The sequence below is a fragment of the Argopecten irradians genome, chromosome 7 (assembly GCF_041381155.1).
Source record: "Argopecten irradians isolate NY chromosome 7, Ai_NY, whole genome shotgun sequence".
NCBI lineage: Eukaryota > Metazoa > Mollusca > Bivalvia > Pectinida > Pectinidae > Argopecten > Argopecten irradians.
In genome coordinates, this window is record NC_091140.1 from 38,219,298 (window position 1) to 38,238,009 (window position 18,712).

Here is an 18,712-nt window from a genome sequence, read left to right on the forward strand (position 1 = left end):
AAAATTTATACAAGTTCTGTTCCCCTTCCCCCAAGGATGTTTCTGGCCAAATTTGGTTACAATCCATGCAGAACTCTAGGACAAGTAGAGATTTATAGGATTTACCTCAATTTCCCCTATTGGGCCCCGCCCCTCCTGTCCCTGGGGGGTCAGAGCCAAAATTTATACAAGTTCTATTCCCCTTCCCCCAAGGATGTTTCTGGCCAAATTTGGTTTCAATCCATGCAGAACTCTAGGACAAGTAGCGATTTATAGGATTTACCTCAATTTCCCCTATTGGGCCCCGCCCCTCTTGTCCCCGGGGGGTCAGAGCCAAAATTTATACAAGTTCTGTTCCCCTCCCCCCAAGGATGTTTCTGGCCAAATTTGGTTAAAATCCATGCAGAACTCTATGACTAGTAGCGATTTAAAGGAAATGTTGACGGACAGACGGACGACGGACGGACGGACGGACGACGGACGCCGCGCCATGACATAAGCTCACCGGCCCTTCGGGCCAGGTGAGCTAAAAAGCAACCCTATTTTTTTTTTAATTTTGACACTATGTTATTCTATAATAGAAAGTGAAATATGGCTAAAAGGGTGAGTTTTGGTGATCAATATGGCGACCACCAGGGATTTTTGTTAATCCGTTTTTTCTGAAACCTTGTCATAAATTAAAGGTTTCAAAGTTTCGGCGCAACGTCTGTCCGTACAACTAATCTCTTAAATCGATACTAGTCATGAGTTGTGAATGGATTGTTACTAAATTTGGCCAGAAACATTCTTAGGGGATGGGACGTATGTATAAATTTTAGATCTGACCCCCTGGGTAGGAAGGCGGGGCACAAAAGGGGGAAATAAAGGTAAATTAATCCTTTAAATCTCTACTAGGCAAAGAGTAATGTAAAGGTTGGAACCACATTTTGCCAGAAACATCATCTGGGGAAGTTTACAGAACTACATGCTCTGACAACACCGACTTCCCCCTTCCCTGGGGACAGCAAAAATGGGGCCTGCTAGAGGGAAATTAGAGGAAAATTCTTTAAAATCATTGATGAAATAAAAATAACATTTAGCCTCTATAATTAAAACATTGGTTTGGGTTAACATACCAGGTGAGCGATACATGTCCTCTGAACCTCTTGTTATACTTATTAACTGCTCCACATGTGCATATACGTATAATATTGGAGTCCCCAGCTTCCATGGTAACTACAGAAAATATAAAGATCACAGGAACTGGCCGGCTCCGTCTATACACCTTATCATAGATATGTGTATATCTTTTAATAAATAAAGTTTGTTGACAGTCGATGATTTTGTTGCAATAGGATTTTCCACATTTTGCAATATCTTCTTTCATTTCATAAAGGGAACTCTTTGGTAGAAGGACAAAGTGCCAGTATCTAGCTTAAGACTTCAAAACAATTTCTACTGAATTAGCTTGGATGTCAGGAATTTGTGACTCAGATTACAAGGTAACCATTGGAATATTTTTGAAGTGTGTATTTAATTTACATTGTAGTGAATGGTGAATATAACTTGTACTTTTTGACATGAATTTATTTTATACGAGTACATTTCATATTTATTGCCATAAGCTTAGGTTTCTTTATCCAAACAAGACGTCAAAACGACCTATATAGCCCACGTGGTTAATTTAGTAAATTTGCAAAAAAAACCTCAGCCTGATAATTTGTAGAATTTTGAGTCCCCACTCTATAAGGATGCTACCAGTCTGTTGTTAAATTCAGACAAGTAGTTATGAAGTCTTATGTTGATGGACAAACAGATGCCCGACACCACAGCTTGACATACAGTAAGCTCACAAGTCCTTCAGACTAGGTAATAGCATTTATATAAATTCAATTTTAAATATAGAATTATGTATTTTACTGTCAACAATGGGAGGTTACTGTAGATGCTGCCAATCAGCTTAGAGGCCAGAGAAATAGAGCTTCTTTCTTTATCCTCTGTCACAAGGATACACAACAGAAGAAACATATTTAAGAAAATATTTTTATTTAAACATTAAAACAACACATAATGACTTTAAGCCATTTTAAACATCTTGTCAGAACAACAGTTTCTCAAATGAATAGTAACATGGTGATGAACAAATGAACGCATGAATACTTTGTCAGATTAACCCCCACCCCTGTGAGATGTTGATGAATAATTCATGAACATTCATGAATAATTGATAATTCATGAATAATTCATGAATTAGTCATGAATAAAATTCACAAGAAGACATAACAAGACTGCATACGAAATATATCATTACATTATCTTAATTAACATTACTGTATATTGCAGACTGATGCCATATCAGCTCTATTAAAAGAAATAATTTTGAATAACAAAAATTGTTTCTTTACCAGTGTAGTCAAAACAAATATAATTCAGAGTTCGACACCAATATATATCACTTACTAATCTTTAAAATCAAACAAAAGTTGAATTTTTTATTATCAATTTAAAAACAAAATCCATAAGAATATTGACAATAAAATCAGTTTCTTTTTTCCAAAATGTTTTGATGCCAAAACAAAATAAATTTACCTAGGGCAATAACCTATTGTGATTCTGGCAAGAACCTGCAAGATTATACAGTATATGTAATTGGTATTTTTATTGATTTCGAATTATGCATGTGTACTGTTTTCTGTCTGTATTCTATGAATAGCCTGGCGTTTTAAATGCACATACATTCAAGATCAAGCAAGTAACAAATGATGAAAACCTAGGACAAGCCATCAGAAGCCCTAGCTAGTGAAGATGAGGTCATCAAAGGTAAACAGGGTCAAATAAGGTCAACCAGGGTCAAATAAGCAAAATCCTGGTACAAATTATAAGATCATTCATTCTTGGTCTACATGAATAATTTTGAGAGAACCCGAATCAATTTATAGATCATGGTTAAGCAACATTGGTCAATCTCAGGTTAACTAAAGCAAAGTTTTATTTAGATAGGACTTCAGCTCACATACAAGTATATTCAGAGAAAAGATATCAACAGAATGAATAAATCATATATTGCCCGTATTATATAACACCTGTGTTCACTTCATATAGAATTAGAAACATGATAACCAACTATTGCTTCTTGGATTTAAACAAAATCTAATATAGCCAGTATTAGTTTAATTTTTTTTTATGTCCTTTTAGCAAACTGGAGAAAAATTAACTCATTCAGACGCAAGTCATGAACACAAAAAAGTCAAATTCTAAGAATGGAGCTTTCAATTACCTTAAGGATTAAATTTGGTCAATGTCTAAAGGAAATGCCAAATTTTGTTGATTGAGAAAGGCAGAGTTCCAAAGTAAAACCATCAACCTGGTGTGTGAAACTACTGTAAACCAGCAAGTTGTACTTGGTAACTGCCTCTACTCATGCCGACACTTTAGACATTTTTTGAATGAAGTACATTGTATGAAATGTTCGTTGTATTGTAGATAAACATTGGTTGTTTTGCATCTGTTAAAAATCTTTAAACTATTATTATTTAGTTTTACAGTAAAAAATGTTTATAACGAACAAATTCACAACAAAGTCATGGTTATAGCATCGTAATTTCCATTACCTTCAAATTTTCTAAAAGATTCTGTAATAAATGTATAGTAAACTATGTATGCTTACAACGAAATGATTTTGCTGGTCCTTCGACTCTAGGGATTCTAGGCTAGAGGTTTGTTACAACCATGATTTACTGTATAATGTTGATGTAACTTTTACATTTATATATGTAAACTAATTTCCTTCCACAAAAATCTTCATTTCAAAATTTCACATCAAACATTTCAAATTGGCTGACTGAAATTTCAGTCTACTTCCAATATATAATTTTTTTTACATATCAATACTTCCAATATATAATATTTTTACATATCAATCTGTACAGGTCTTTGGGGTCAGATCATATTGAAAAAGAAGAAAAGAAAAAGGTTTATACCACTACCGATATTTTTCTTTCTATACATGTATATATGTGTTATATTTTGTCAAGTTCTATAACACAACCAGCCATATAAGAAGTACCTGTAATTTCAAAAAAAGTTGTTTTTTTCTATAGGTAGTGCAATATGGCCGGTCTAGTTATATATATAGACCTTAACAAAGTATTCCTCATATACATAGAGAAAAATATGAATCTATTTGGTCAAAAGCCCGCATGTGGTTTGATCAGACTTCAAATTTTGATGAAAATGCAGTTTTGCAAGTGATTGGGTTATTTTTTTCTTCATAAATGCATTTATCATAATACAAATATACCCGACTACTATTATACTTCAACTCTTCATACACAACATTCACTAGCACAATGTCATTTACATTTTACAACACATGTACACATCTAGTTATCGACGCACCTCGGTCATACTCGGCCGCTGCACTCCTCACACTACCCACATATTCACTTCACTTCTTCACCACCACAGCACTTTTTAACTTCCTTTTACCAGCCATTTTTTTACGTAAAGTCTCTCGTTGAAATTCCTCCTCTTTCTGTTCTTTATCTTTAAAGTTTTTAAGAATTTTGTTTCGGAGTTCATGTTCTTGTCTTTCTAAACGGTCTTTCTTTCTCTTTCGTGCCTCTAACTTCCTCTTCAATTCCTGTTCCTTTTTAATCTGTTCTTCTTCGATTTCTTTCTTCCTCAGTTCTTCTGCCTCTCTCTCATGCTTTTCTAGATCTTCTTTCACCTTAATTTTCTAAAAGAAATGAATAAACATGTTAACATTTTTATGCAATATTTTTTAAAATACATGACAAGAAAGATGTATTTAAAAAGTATTTGAATTGATCAGTTTTAAATTCATTTTAATAGCATAAAGTGAATTAAAGTTGACATCCTGCCATTTGCCTAGATTGAGGCAATTTACTCAGTTTGACAATTACAGTCTCAGATTTTACTAGGTCAGCCTGTAATTAATTATAGATTTGATATATGTAACACTGAAAGGGACAATTCAGTGAGGCGAACACAAGACATCTGACCACAATGTGTAATGGCAGAGCACGAGCAAGTTAGAACATTTCACACACATTTCACCACAGTGGACATTTCTAGCATATTACAGTAAAACTAATGTGACTGCCATTAGAACTGGTTAGTTTCCAATGTATGAGCAAACTTTAATGTATACTCTTAGACTGAATTGTCCCTTTAACAGTATAGCATAGGAATATGCTATGATTTAACATTATTGAAATTTGGGGTATCAAAATGACAGATGTTTCCCAGATCAAGTGTCAGCTTGCAACTGTCCAATACATATAGGGATTACTTTTATGCAGCTACAATAGAAAATAATACAAAGGCAACTCTTTTGACAATACAATAAAGAGAAATTCTTACCTTGACAGCATTGAACAGCTCAGACATTAGACGTATTGACTCAAGTTTTCTTTGAGCCATCAGAAATTTTCTTTCCTCCAAAGCAATCTTTTGTTGTAATTTCCTCTCTTCTTCTCTTTTCCTCTTCTGTAAGGTTTTGAGTTTGCGTTTTTCTTCTCTACTTCTCCTCCTTTCTTCCTTTTTCTGTAGTTTTTCAAGACGTTTTTGTTCCTTTTCTTCCTCTTCTTCCTCCTTTTTTTTCCTGTATGGTAATATTACATAAAGACTTTGATAAATCATAGAAGTCATCGTACAGCTGAGTCCAGACATTTTAAAAAAGACCTACATGATTTTATATATAAGCAATTGCCAGGCTCAGGACCATTCCTTAACTTTACCATGTTCCTTAACTTTAGATTTCCCATAGGTTAACATTAAAGAAGCTATGAAATGATCCTTAAAACTTAGGATTTTTCCTTAACTTCTGTAATATTTTTCTATGGGGTATTTTAGGTTAAGGAATTCCCAATCTTACTATAATTAGACTTATAATTTCGTTACACGATGATGCTCTTCGATACACTCCAATACACACTTGTATTGGAGCATATAATGGAACATCATGGAGGAGCAGAATAACAAGTCTGATTTTAATTAAACAGAAGAATACCTTAAAGTTACAGAATGTTCATAAAACTGGCCCCAGTTCCTCTATTATCGATTTAAGTTGCATTTTGTGAACCACACAGTGCAGGGTTGATTTTAAACCAGGTGTTTCATTATCTTTCATAAGAGGCGGTACAATTGCAATTATAGGGGGTACTTATCGATACTATCTGTATACGGTATTTAATGTAATTTAGCTCAAATCAGGTGGTACCACAACCAGGTTTAACCGGCAAAAAGTACCGGGTATCGCCCGATAATGAAACCCCTCATGTTCTTAACTGAAAATATAATGAAAATATATGGAATTAGTTTTATTACATGTGCTTTCAGTCATTAAGATTAAAGGATCTGGATGTGATGTTGGAAATAAGAAAGACGTGAAATATTGTATACGCAAAAATAAAATGGAGTAAGGTAATCAGTTACTCATTCCAGCCGTGATATAAATTACCTTTCTTCTTCCTGTTTCCTTTCCTCCTCCTCTCTTTCTTTTCTAACTTTTTCCTCCCTCTGTTTTTCCAACTGCTCCAACTTCCACCTCTCTATACGTCGTTTTTTGATGGCTTTGTCAGAGAGATGCTTTGTTTTGTCAAAGTCGACCTGAAACATTATTTTCACTTTTAAACTGATAGTTTTTTATATAAACTGTAGGACAGTCCACACCAAACAGAAAATATTTCAAAGATGGCCTTATACTATAGGTCCGTAATTCATAATGCCAATCAATACTTTTGAGAATACCGGGTATGTACATAAATCACCGTATTCGACCCAATAAGCGCCCCCATTCCTATAAGCACCCCTCCCCCTTTTTAAGGCTTTGAAATTTCTTTGAAATAAATGCAAACTGAAAACATGACATCTGTGTTACTTTCCTTACCGATTTCTTTTGCAAATTGACTGATGGCTTACTTTGTTTCTATTAAGCGCCACCTTATTTACTTAAATGTTTGAAGTGTCCTGGGCGTTTATAGGGTTGAATATGGTTTATATAATGAAGGTTCAATTTACTACTTATCAAAATCATCTGTTTTTTGGTTTTATTATTTCATTGTTCTATCAACAGACAGAGCACCAGACTAGGGGTCAATACTTGGCAACTGATGACCCATATGGGATTGGAACTCGCAACCCAGAGGTGGGGGAGGGGAGGGGGGCTTGTGGTTATATGTCGGGACATGTTAACCACTCCGCCACCTCAATCACCAATAATATACTGGACATGTAGCATATACCAACATGTACACCATACCTTGATATTGGCAGTGTAAGCCTTCTCTTCCTCTCCGATAAAGAGTAACTTCATTCCACGGAGACTGTCCATGGCCTTTACAAAACCAATATACTCCTTGAACTGCACAAACGCCTCGAAGGTCAAATCCTGTCCATATGTGAACGTCTGTATTGCACCAGATTTTGTTGAAGTCGCCATTTCTTTCCGATAGGGATCCAACATTGGAATGTCCACGCACCGTACCTCTCCAAAACCTTCCCAGATTCGCTTTAACAATTGTTCACTGGGCTTGTCATTTTCTCTACTTCTATGAGAGGAGAACCATCTGGTAGGCAGATCTTTGAAATGAATAGTGTCTGGTCTCTCTCCAGGTTTCATTTCATTCATGTTTTTCGCGTCTCTGAAATAAGAATCCCAGTCATGGCGCAAAGGAAAGCTGACCTTTGCCTCAGCTGCCTTGACCTTCAAAATGTCAGGAAAACCACTTAATTTTATAGTTTTAGCATCAAGCCTCTGTATCAGTGTCTTGACTAATGCCTTTGTTTCAGTTTCTCCTTCCAGTCTGATAAACTCCAGGGTACTTTTGATTATTTTCAATGTCAGGAAAGAGTGTGGCCTTGCCATATTTTTTACACGTTCCATAACCTCCCAGTTAGAAATAGATTTGCCAGGTTGTTTCAACTGGGGAAGTTGAACACATACATTCAATTTGGCAAGGGGCTTTAGATACAAACCCTGGGGTAGAAAAAGTTCTATTTTCTCCGACGTATCATTACATATTTGAGTGTTGCAAGCCATTTTGCAAAGATGATTAAATTATCACTGATTGCAGAAGGATTGAAATTATTTGACGATTTCAGAAAGAACTTTAAATTATTTGCCAATGAAATAGTTCCATGACTTGTGATAAATGAGAATTTGCTTCTGAATTTTGTAAATCTTTTCACCATTCATCATTGTGTGCAGATAAACGTTGTGTTAAAGCTTGGTGTTCTCTGAAGGGTGCAAATAAAAAGGAAAGTGATGGCTATATTCCTAATAAAATTTGTGTAATATATTTTGTAAATGTATTTATTAAAATTGAATATGCACATTCTAGTTAAAAAATGACAAAAATTGTGCTGTTGAAGATGTCCGAATGGCTAGATCTTTTTCATTTATTAATGCATTATTTAAGTTACAAGGGCTACAATGTTTTATCTGGAGAACAACAACATACTATACAAAATACAACACAGCTTTAGATCATGTGAGACACAACAAGCTATTGCTTATTTATACACATCCTGGTAAACAACAACAGCAACGAAAGGCCCATGGGCCTTAACAGTCATCTGACTGTTAGCAAAGATATAATTAGTTGAACCGAAATACACAGTAAGTTGTATGTTTGAATTATGATCAATGTTATTAATTCGAACAAACTTGGTAGCCCTTCATTCAAGCATACAACAGGCTCACTATCAGTACCCTGTCTCCAAGTTATTCACAAGAAGTTGTTTATTAATTTGAGCCTATTTGATCCCTGTGATTTTGATAGAAAGTTGAGGTCATTCATACGAAAAGACTTAGTAGCCCATCATTCAAGCCCACTACTGGCTCAATAACAGTACTGTGGGCCTTTTAGTTATTCACAAAAAGTCATTTAAAGATTTTAATCTTTTTGACCCCTGTGTAAGTTAAATGAAGGGCAAAGTCATGCGTTTGAACAAACTTGGTAGCCCTTCGTCCCAGCATATCACAGGCCCAATATCTGGCTTCAAGGCCTCTTACAAAATATACATGTATAGGCCTATTCACAAGAAGTTGTTTAAAGATTTTTGACCCCTGTGACCTTAAATGAAGAACAATGTTAGGATTATAGTAGAAGTACATGTATGTGACGTCTTCTATAATCATCTGGTAATAAGTCTTAAACATAAATATGAATAAATTGTATATGTACATGCTCTACATGGTTTTTGTGAAGAAGTTATGTATGCATGGTTACAATGTCAATAATCTGGTTACATTTGTGCACAGAATAATAATTGCCATTTTATTATTTATCACTTTTGTAGGCATTTGTGGTTATATACTTACAAGCTTAGGCCTACAGTCATCAGCTGCAGCAAGTATTGAAGAGAGTTGTCACCGATGCCTGCTTTCAGTTTCAGTTGTAGTACATAGTAGATTTTTGATTCGTACTCACAACGTTCAACATTCGAACGGGTCACATATTGTTACGTCATGCAAAGTCAATGTGAAAAATCAAAATATTCATCCATAAATCAAAATATTCATCCATAAAATAACCTTCTAGTTTATAGCCGAGATGAAAAATCAATACTTTGTATGCAAACTAGAGGCTGTAGGTGGTACTGTAACTAAATTTTGGCACATAAAAATAACAACCGGAAGCAGGCCGGTAATTATAACTAGTCGATAATTGGAAGTTTAGATTTATTTTATTCACATTCCCATATTTACTCAATATATCATTTTCATAGCTGTAGAAATACTAAATATAAACTATTATGATGTAATTTATTATTCATTTATCACTTCGCCTTCGAAATAAATTGAATATTGTAATTATTTATCGCTTATTTTAGCCTTATAGATATAAACCGGAAGCCATACACACAACGTGGTTTTAACCGAAAGTAGAAACGTCTCGTTGTGTTATTGGTGTTCTATTGCATCACTATGTCTGAAATAGCACTACTCACGGCCCGAGCAGAACAATCGGTATGTATAGCAATACAAGTTTTGTAATTTCTCCTATGATAATATGTTTCAGTGAAATTTCACTTCAACCGGTCAGGAACAACACACGTGTACTGATCGAATGACATGACAGACAGCTGGCGAGCGGTGTATGACAGGAGCTACGTAATGTTAATACATAATCAGTACAGAATGTGATACATTAATAATACCACAAATGTCTTTCAGACGTGATTAAATGTCAATTTCAACAGTAAATCAAGTTTTTGATACATTGTCAATTTGAATAAATCAAGAATGGACTCATCATTTTATTGATGTGCAATTCATTATATTTGCACGAGAATAAAATGACAGAAACAGCAACAAAAGTCAAAAGGTGCGCAGACTTATCACTACATGTATGAACAATTAAAATCTGATATGTGACCATGGGTGACAGGTAATTTCAACCTAAATCCCCAAGTTGTTTTGCAATAAATCTGACCAAACATGATTAGTGTTTACTTCAATTGTATGTGACTTCAACACTTAAACTCTGAAGTTAAATCCACATTTCTCTGAGATACATTTATAAAATTACAAGCATCTTGATCTAGATAGTATGCAGAGGTCCTGGGTTCGTACATGTTTTTGTTATCCTGAGTAGTCATATTCAACCAATATATGTACTTGTACAATACCATTTTTTCAAGCTATGGGAGTTTAATTGCGTGAGAATCTTATCAAAAAAGTTACAGACTTGTTTGAATATAGAAAGCTTATTCTCCTATAATTTACAGGGTTATCCCACGGCTGCTAGGGAAAAGATAACCATTATATCAAAATATGCTTTATGATATGGACATTGAGGCTCTCTGCCTACATCCATAGTCTTTCAATTAAATTCAATTAAATAAAAATACACGCACACACACACACACACACACACAAAATGCAGGAAGTAATTGTGAAAACTTCAAAAATCTGATATAATTCTCACCCAGATAACCAGGTGGTCCCTCTGCTATTGTCAACCTTTTGCTTTGATTTATGTCAGGGCAGACCTGTAGTAGTATGGTACAGTGGTTATACATTTAAATCATTAAACAATGGTTGACAATGTAATAGGCATGTTTGATGATGCAGGGGCTAGGCTCTTGCTGTGCTTTTTTTGGGGCCGATTTTTGGACCCATTTCCAATCAAAAATACACATGTTTTTTTTTACAATTCCTTAAGCTGAATTTCACAATCGCCTTTGTGTCCAAAAAATTAAAAGGAAAGGCCAAAAGAAAGAAAACTAAAAATATTTTACGAGATCATCAAACTACATGTAGTAAAACACCATCCTCGATATTCCAGGGGTTCTGATCACATACGATCTCTACACCCCTGGACTATCTCATAGCGAAATTGAAGGCAGCTCAGCAGAAAACATTTGACCAATCACAGACTAGTAAAGATTTTTTTGAAGACTACAGAGAGAGCGACGCCTAACATCAAAGCCACACAGTCAATCACAGTGTACCGTTATACGGCTCTTTTGATGTACATCAAATGACTAAATTACCTTTTCTATTCTTTTGCCTCCAGTTTTACTGTGAGATAGTCGAGGGGTGTAGAGATCGTATGTGACCGGAACCCCTGGATTATCGAGGATGGTAAAAAACTAATCCAAATGTAAACTTGAAATAAATTGCTTTAAATAAATGAAGCTTTCAGCTGTTTTAGTTTTTTTGACATATTCTAATTTTCACAATTTGGTCAATACCGGGATGATTTTTACAATTCTGAAGGTCCTTGATCTTTTCACACAAAAGTGAGATAGAGCTCTGTGATGAATATGTACCTATTTGTTGCAGGAATCAGAAATAAAGCATTTAGAGGAGGAAATTAAACGCCTTCAGGATCCTCAGCGCATGTTAGCTGATGGCATCATATCCCCAGAACTGGAAAAATTGAGGACAGAGAACTCCAAACTCAACTATCAAATCAACCACTTGAAAAGGGTAAAACTGCAGTTAATGAAAATGTTAATCCTCAAGATTATAAAGTTTAGTGTAGTTTCTAATTAAAGATGATCTTAATAACGATAACTCTCTATGACTCTTTAAAGAGTACCCAAGTGACAGAGGAAAAGTCTTTGATTGAATGATTGATGGGGTTTAGTGTCCTAGTTCCAGTTATAACCGATCCTAGTCACGGACAAATTGTCTTCATAGTGAGGTGGTCTTTATACCCAGGTTGAATTGTGTTTAAATTGGTTACTTGGGACCCTAGAAAAGTGGTCTTATTAAGCAGGTGGTCTTTATACACAGGTTGATTGTGTTGAAATTGGTCACTTGGTACCCTAGAAATGCAGCTTATGTTCTTTATACAGAGGTTGTTGATAAGACAGGTTTTACAGCACTACATTAAAACGGTTATTTTCTGCAACCTTTTAATTGGTATTCCTGCAAAATCACTGTCTAGGAACCATGTGCATTCTATCCAAATATGGAATCATATATATATATATTTTTATCATCAAAATGATGTCTTTCATGTTTCAATTGAAATATACTGTTTTCCTTATTGTTTTCTATAGAGCCTTACTGCAGAGAAGAAGAAAACACCAAAAAACATGCTGAGCATCGGGATAATTGTAGAAGAGCTGTTTGGACGGGCTATTCGTGGCGCCTACCCTGACCTGGATGATATTCCTGTGATGATACAGGGCAGCTCAAAGTTTGCTGACTATCAATGTAACTCTGCTATGGTGATAGCTGCAGTAAGCATCTTCATTACCTTGTTAATGAAGTTGATTGGTTATGATTAAGAATTTAATTATTTTACTAGTAAAAATAACTTGCTATTGTGGTATCAGAAATTTTTGAAAGTATCAGTATAAATAAGGCAATGAAACTCACCTAGCCAGGTTCTACTTACATCAAAATATATACAACTGCGGACCACAGGAGATGCTTTGCAGCACATTGTTACTCAAAATGTTAATTTCAGTCTACTGTATACAATAAGTTGTAATCATTCAATGCTTGATCCATTTGTATCCATCTGACATGAATTACCTGTAATTGTGTTACAATGGAAGCCATGCCCATCAATGACCGTCCCGTCAAGTTCTTTCACAATTTCATATGGAGGCGGGATGATTTTTCCTTTCAGACATGAATTTCTAGTTTTTCAGATGTATGTGATTGGAGTGGAAATTAGAATTCTTTATTTTATTTTTGGTTTAATAGAAGAAGATAATCAAATTAATTTGAAATGGAATGTAATGCATTCTAAATTTTAAAAGTTATATGTTTTAGTGTCAGTATAAATTGATGCTATATAATTTCATCATTCTTTTAAAACAATTGCCTGATTCATCATTTTCATTCAGAGATTGAAGTCGCAAGGTGTTAAGCTTCCACCAAAGGAAATTGCACAGAAAATTGTTGCCTGTTTGCCGGAGTCTGAATACTTTTCAAAGGTAAGTTAATTTTGGAAATATGAAAAAAGTATCTTGAAATGTTCAAGTAAAAGTTATCTTGATTGGAAGGAAAATTTTTCTTTGAAATATATATTCGAAGCTTTTAAAGCCTAAATCACAAAAGACACAGAATTTTTTTTTAAATGCATGAAATTACATGTATTCAAAAGAAGGGAATAGAAAACATATGTATGTTGATATATTTCAAATTCCCACTACCTTAAAATTTAAAAATAAAAAATGAAAGCTCATTTATAAAGATCATAGCACCAAAACATCTTGATTGAAGGTCTAAGATAAAGTTACAAAACCAAACAAATACATTGTTCCCTGAGCTCAAATAGATGTTAAAATGAGGGTCTTTTTGCTGTTTTGCTATGTTGTGCATTGATAGTCAACTACTGTGTGGTAATTAGCATGACGATTAAAAAATACAAGACAACTTATGTTATGGGAATTGATACATATATTATTATCTTAATTGTTCAGGAAGCAATGATAAGTGTAGTATTAAAGTGAAAAGTCGGGCAAGGATGGCTAAAGTCGGTAAAAATGGTGTGAATGTATCCAGTATAATTTCTTATGAAATGGAAAAATAAAATCTCTCGTCAAAATCTGTCTGCGTACAAAGTAATTGATTTAAAGTTTGGGAATTCTAAAACGTCCTCCCGGCTCACTATATCCGTGGTTACATTTCCACGCAGCCTCGCTTTCAATGCTTTCAACTTTTCTTTACTTTAATGGTCAGAACTGGGAAACTAAGCAGAACTTGACCGTCGTATTAATATGTGAGAACTTTTGGAAGGCCAATGAACGCATTTAGACTGGTTTTCTTTGCCCGACTATTCACTTTAAATTTATGTCCAACTTAATTGTAAGCTATTAACATATATGACTATTATCTCGTTTTACATTTGAATTTTGAAAATTTAAAGCCATTTCATTAAGGTATGTTCAACTCCTGACCTACATTTCTTCTCTTTCATCGAAAAAGTAAGAGATGCAACTCCTGAGCCGGGTACTAAATGGTATATTTAGCTCACCTGGCCCGAAGGGCCGATGAACTTATATCATGGCGCGGCGTCCGGCGTCTGTCCGGGCGTCCGTCCGGCGTCCGTCCGTCAACATTTCCTTTAAATCGCTACTTGTCATAGAGTTCTGCATGGATTGTAACCAAATTTGGCCACAAACATCCTTAGGGGAAGGGGAACAGAACTTGTATAAATTTTGGTTCTGACCCCCCAGGGGCAGGAGGGGCGGGGCCCAATAGGGGAAATAGAGGTAAATCCTATAAATCGCTACTTGTCCTAGAGTTCTGCATGGATTGTAACCAAATTTGGCCAGAAACATCCTTGGGGGAAGGGGAACAGAACTTGTATAAATTTTGGTTCTGACCCCCCGGGGGCAGGAGGGGTGGGGCCCAATAGGGGACATAGAGGTAAATCCTATAAATCGCTACTTGTCCTAGAGTTCTGCATGGATTGTAACCAAATTTGGCCAGAAACATCCTTGGGGGAAGGGGAACAGAACTTGTATAAATTTTGGCTCTGACCCCGGGGGGCAGGAGGGGCGGGGCCCAATAGAGGAAATAGAGGTAAATCCTATAAATCGCTACTTGTCCTAGAGTTCTGCATGGATTGTAACCAAATTTGGCAGAAACTCCTTGGGGGAAGGGGAACAGAACTTGTATAAATTTTGGCTCTGACCCCCTGGGGGCAGGAGGGGGGGGCCAATAGAGGAAATAGAGGTAAATCCTATAAATCGCTACTTGTCCTAGAGTTCTGCATGGATTGTAACCAAATTTAGCAACAAACATCCTTGGGGGAAGGGGAACAGAACTTGTATAAATTTTGGCTCTGACTCCCCTGGGGGCAGGAGGGGTGGGGCCCAATATGGGAAATAGAGGTAAATCTGATAAATCGCTACTTGTCCTAGAGTTCTGCATGGATTGAAACCAAATTTGACCACAAACATCCATGGGGGAAGGGGAATAGAGTTTGTTTAAATTTTGGCTCTGACACCTGGGGGCATGAGGGGCAAGGCCCGGTAAATCCTATAAATCGCTACTAGTCATATAGTTCTGCTTGGATTTTAACCAAATTTGGCCCAGAAACATCCTTGGGGTTAACAAAGTTTGTATAAATTTTGGCTTTGACCCCCTGGAGCAGAAAGAGTGGGGCCCAATAGGGGAATTAGATGTAAATATTCAAATTCCTTCAGAAAAGAAACAATGAAGCTGTATTCAGAACATTACTAGGCATTACAAACCAGGTGAGCGATACAGGCCCTCTGGGCCTCTTGTCTAGCTTCATCTGGTGCTGCTGGACGTTGGTTCGTAAGAATTTCTCCTTCTGGAGGTTTTCTTTTTGTTCACCTAAAATTTCTTCTCTTGGTTTAGGTGGAACCTGCACCAAATGGATTCATCAACATCGACCTCAACAAGACGTTTGTTGCTGAACAAATCAATAGTTTACTCCAGAAGGGGCCAACGCCTCCAAATGTTGGCCTCAAAAAACGTATCGTTGTTGACTTCTCCTCGCCAAACATTGCCAAGGAAATGCATGTCGGACATTTAAGGTATTTCCATGTGCTACATATTGAATTTCATATTAAGCATAACTCATTCACCCCTGAAGACACATTTAGACTCTCCTAATTCGAAGACTAGACCAGTCCATTATGAAAGTTCAGGGGTGAATGAGTTAATTACATGTATATTCAAAGATTGTTTCGTTATGTTTAATGTCCTGTAAAGAGACAAGCTTAAGGTCATTTAAAGATGTGCCAGGTTTAGGAGGTGAAGGAAAGCTGCAGTACCCAGAGAAAAATCATCAACCAGCAGTCAAAACCTGGTAACTCCACTGCATGTAATTTAAGTGGAGGGCTGGTGGTTTAATATGTTGGGACATCTTAATCAGGCACTCAGCAAACGCAGCACCATCATTTAAGGACGGTCTCTTTTATATACAATATGTTGTATATGGTGCATACATTATTGTGTATTGTGGGAGACTGGTATGTTCCTGTTGTATCTCCTGGTCCTAGTAGAACTCCTGGGATATGCTGCAAATAGAACTAGCAAATTACCAATTTTAAATTGAAAGTGCATGCAATTATATTGAGATCCTGTAATATGATATAAATTGATGAAAATTATATTTTTGTGGTATGATTTTCATCTTTTTTTAATTTCAGACAAAGCATTAATTCATTCAGGTATGATTAATTGCATACTTGAATTAATTCTTTCATTGAAAAATTACGAACATAGGTAATCAATACTGTACACATTTCTGCAGGTCAACCATTATTGGAGAGAGCATCTGTCGTCTGCTTGAATGGGTTGGCCATGATGTTTTGCGTCTGAACCACCTGGGAGATTGGGGCACACAATTTGGGATGCTTATAGCCCACCTCAAAGACAAGTTCCCCAACTACCTTTCAGTGTGCTCCTCCGGAAGTTCTGATCCAGGACTTACAGGCATTCTACAAGGTACAGTTATGTTGTATAGGGCATATTGACATATTGTTTTTGCATAACATAAATGGTGGTGGTATTTATTAGAACTTTCTGATGCGTTGATTGATTCACATAATTCTTAGTGGTAATAATATTTTTCTCTCACTTCACGCTACCTAGGTGACCGAATAATGCTAAAATATGATTGTGCTTATGAAATTATCTACAAGTCTTTGAAACAGCTATTAATTGTGAAGTGGGCAAATTTCATGATTCAAGCTGACCATGTAACAAAGTCGACTATTTGCAACCTCACCATTTAATTGCACTTAACATGGACTTTTGTTTTATGCTATACAACAATGACATATGTGGTTTGGTGATTGCAAAATACTTCAGATTTTATAAGAAAAGTAAAAGAAAATAAATCAAAAGAATTACACCCTTCACATATATAGGCCAGGTTTTACAGAATTCACTGTCGATATGTTAAGTAATATTAAAATTCAAAATGATTTGAAACTATACAATTGGAGAAATCTACAAAATGGGAGCATTATGTCACGATAACGTAGCTCATATTGCTTGGTTGAGGTTTACATTTTTTCTTTATAAAAAAAAAGTTAGAAAATATTTATACCATTTTTGTATTCCAATACATAATTATATAATGTAGGAATCAAAGATTCGTTTTGGTCGAGGAAAGCGTTTAAGAAACGAGCATATGAGGCTGTTTGTGAAACTCCAGAATGGTGATGAGGCTCACCGGAAAGGATGGAATCTCATTTGTGATGTTTCACGCAAAGGTCAGTAATGAAACACATCCGTGATATGTCAGTTGAGTATATGACAAAAAGTCCCTTGGGACAGAAAACCCTTTTATGTAAAATAATAATGTTTTATGCATTTATGGCCCCAGATGCAGTGTGGTTCTATAAAGCTAAAAACTGAAAGTGAAATATTTCCTGAGGTTTCTGCTAACATCGTATGATTTCTAGATTTTAGATCAAATTGCGAAAATTTTGGCCTGCATATATAACAATTTTATATTAGATGGACAACTTCATTAATCTTAGTTGCAGATCTAAAATTTCTTTTCATTTACAATATAATCTAGCTAGGTTTTTACTTGTGTCATGTTTGTTCTAGAATTCCAAAAAGTTTATGAGCGGCTCGGTATCTCCATCGTGGAACGAGGAGAATCTTTTTACCAACCACTGATGGGAGCCATAGTCAAAGAGTTGGAAGAAAACGGTAAGTGGAAAGTATATTTAAGTTGTGTCAAAGACAAATGAAATGATAACATTTTCACCCCTGAAATTCCCTAATGGATTTTCCCATCCTTTGATGTAGAAGAATCTAAATGTGTCTTCAGGGATAAATGGGTCAACAGTTATATAAAGGATAGTTTCTATATACTTGTTACTAATAAAAAAATTCAATCTTTTTTCTGTATTAATATGGCTTTTTTTCATGGTTTTATTACTGTGTTTTCCCCAAATGTAATGAACAGATCATTTCAATACTTGATTATAACTTTCAGACCACCTTGTGTTAGAAGATGGTAGGAAAGTTATGTATATACCTGGAGCAGCGGCACCCCTTACAGTCGTGAAGTCCGACGGTGGATTTACTTACGCCACATCTGACCTGACGGCCATTAAACATCGACTCCACACGGAGAAGGGTGACTGGCTGCTCTATGTTGTGGACGCTGGACAGGTACACTAACAACTGTTGTAATGCAAGTTAATAACATGTATATATTTTATAAGAAATATCCTATACTTGGGTGATTTACTGTAATTTTTCATTTACATTTCAAATAATTGTTGTGACCATCTAATTTCAATATTTAAAGGG

General features: G+C 35.6%; 2 protein-coding genes across 2 annotated transcripts in view; one reads left to right on the forward strand and one right to left on the reverse strand.

Moving 5' to 3' along the window:
* Nucleotides 1–1,987: 1,987 nt before the first annotated feature.
* LOC138328357 (A-kinase anchor protein 17A-like) lies at nucleotides 1,988–8,223 on the reverse strand. Its single transcript, XM_069275132.1, has 4 exons — nucleotides 7,244–8,223; nucleotides 6,443–6,591; nucleotides 5,344–5,584; nucleotides 1,988–4,696 (listed from the first exon to the last, which is right to left on the reverse strand). The coding sequence occupies exons 1-4, from the start codon at nucleotides 8,021–8,023 to the stop codon at nucleotides 4,406–4,408; spliced, it is 1,461 nt and encodes a 486-aa protein (XP_069131233.1). The 5' UTR covers nucleotides 8,024–8,223; the 3' UTR covers nucleotides 1,988–4,405.
* A 1,587-nt stretch (nucleotides 8,224–9,810) lies between these two features.
* Nucleotides 9,811–18,712, forward strand: part of LOC138328360 (arginine--tRNA ligase, cytoplasmic-like) — a 90,652-nt gene continuing 81,750 nt past the window's right edge. Inside the window, 10 exon segments of the mRNA XM_069275134.1 lie at nucleotides 9,811–9,955; nucleotides 11,777–11,923; nucleotides 12,502–12,684; nucleotides 13,300–13,389; nucleotides 15,788–15,966; nucleotides 16,689–16,836; nucleotides 16,838–16,882; nucleotides 17,526–17,655; nucleotides 17,999–18,103; nucleotides 18,393–18,571. Of these exon segments, the coding sequence (XP_069131235.1) occupies nucleotides 9,914–9,955; nucleotides 11,777–11,923; nucleotides 12,502–12,684; nucleotides 13,300–13,389; nucleotides 15,788–15,966; nucleotides 16,689–16,836; nucleotides 16,838–16,882; nucleotides 17,526–17,655; nucleotides 17,999–18,103; nucleotides 18,393–18,571 (1,248 nt within the window). The 5' untranslated portion in view covers nucleotides 9,811–9,913.

Excerpts from the sequence above, each read along its gene's own strand:
- LOC138328357 (XM_069275132.1), bottom strand. The coding sequence starts at position 8,023 with ATGGCTTGCAACACTCAAATATGTAATGATACGTCGGAGAAAATAGAA. Across the intron at positions 6,592-7,243 it reads CTTACACTGCCAATATCAAG|GTCGACTTTGACAAAACAAA; the intron begins GTATGGTGTACA and ends ATAATGTTTCAG. Across the intron at positions 4,697-5,343 it reads AGCTGTTCAATGCTGTCAAG|AAAATTAAGGTGAAAGAAGA; the intron begins GTAAGAATTTCT and ends CATTTCTTTTAG.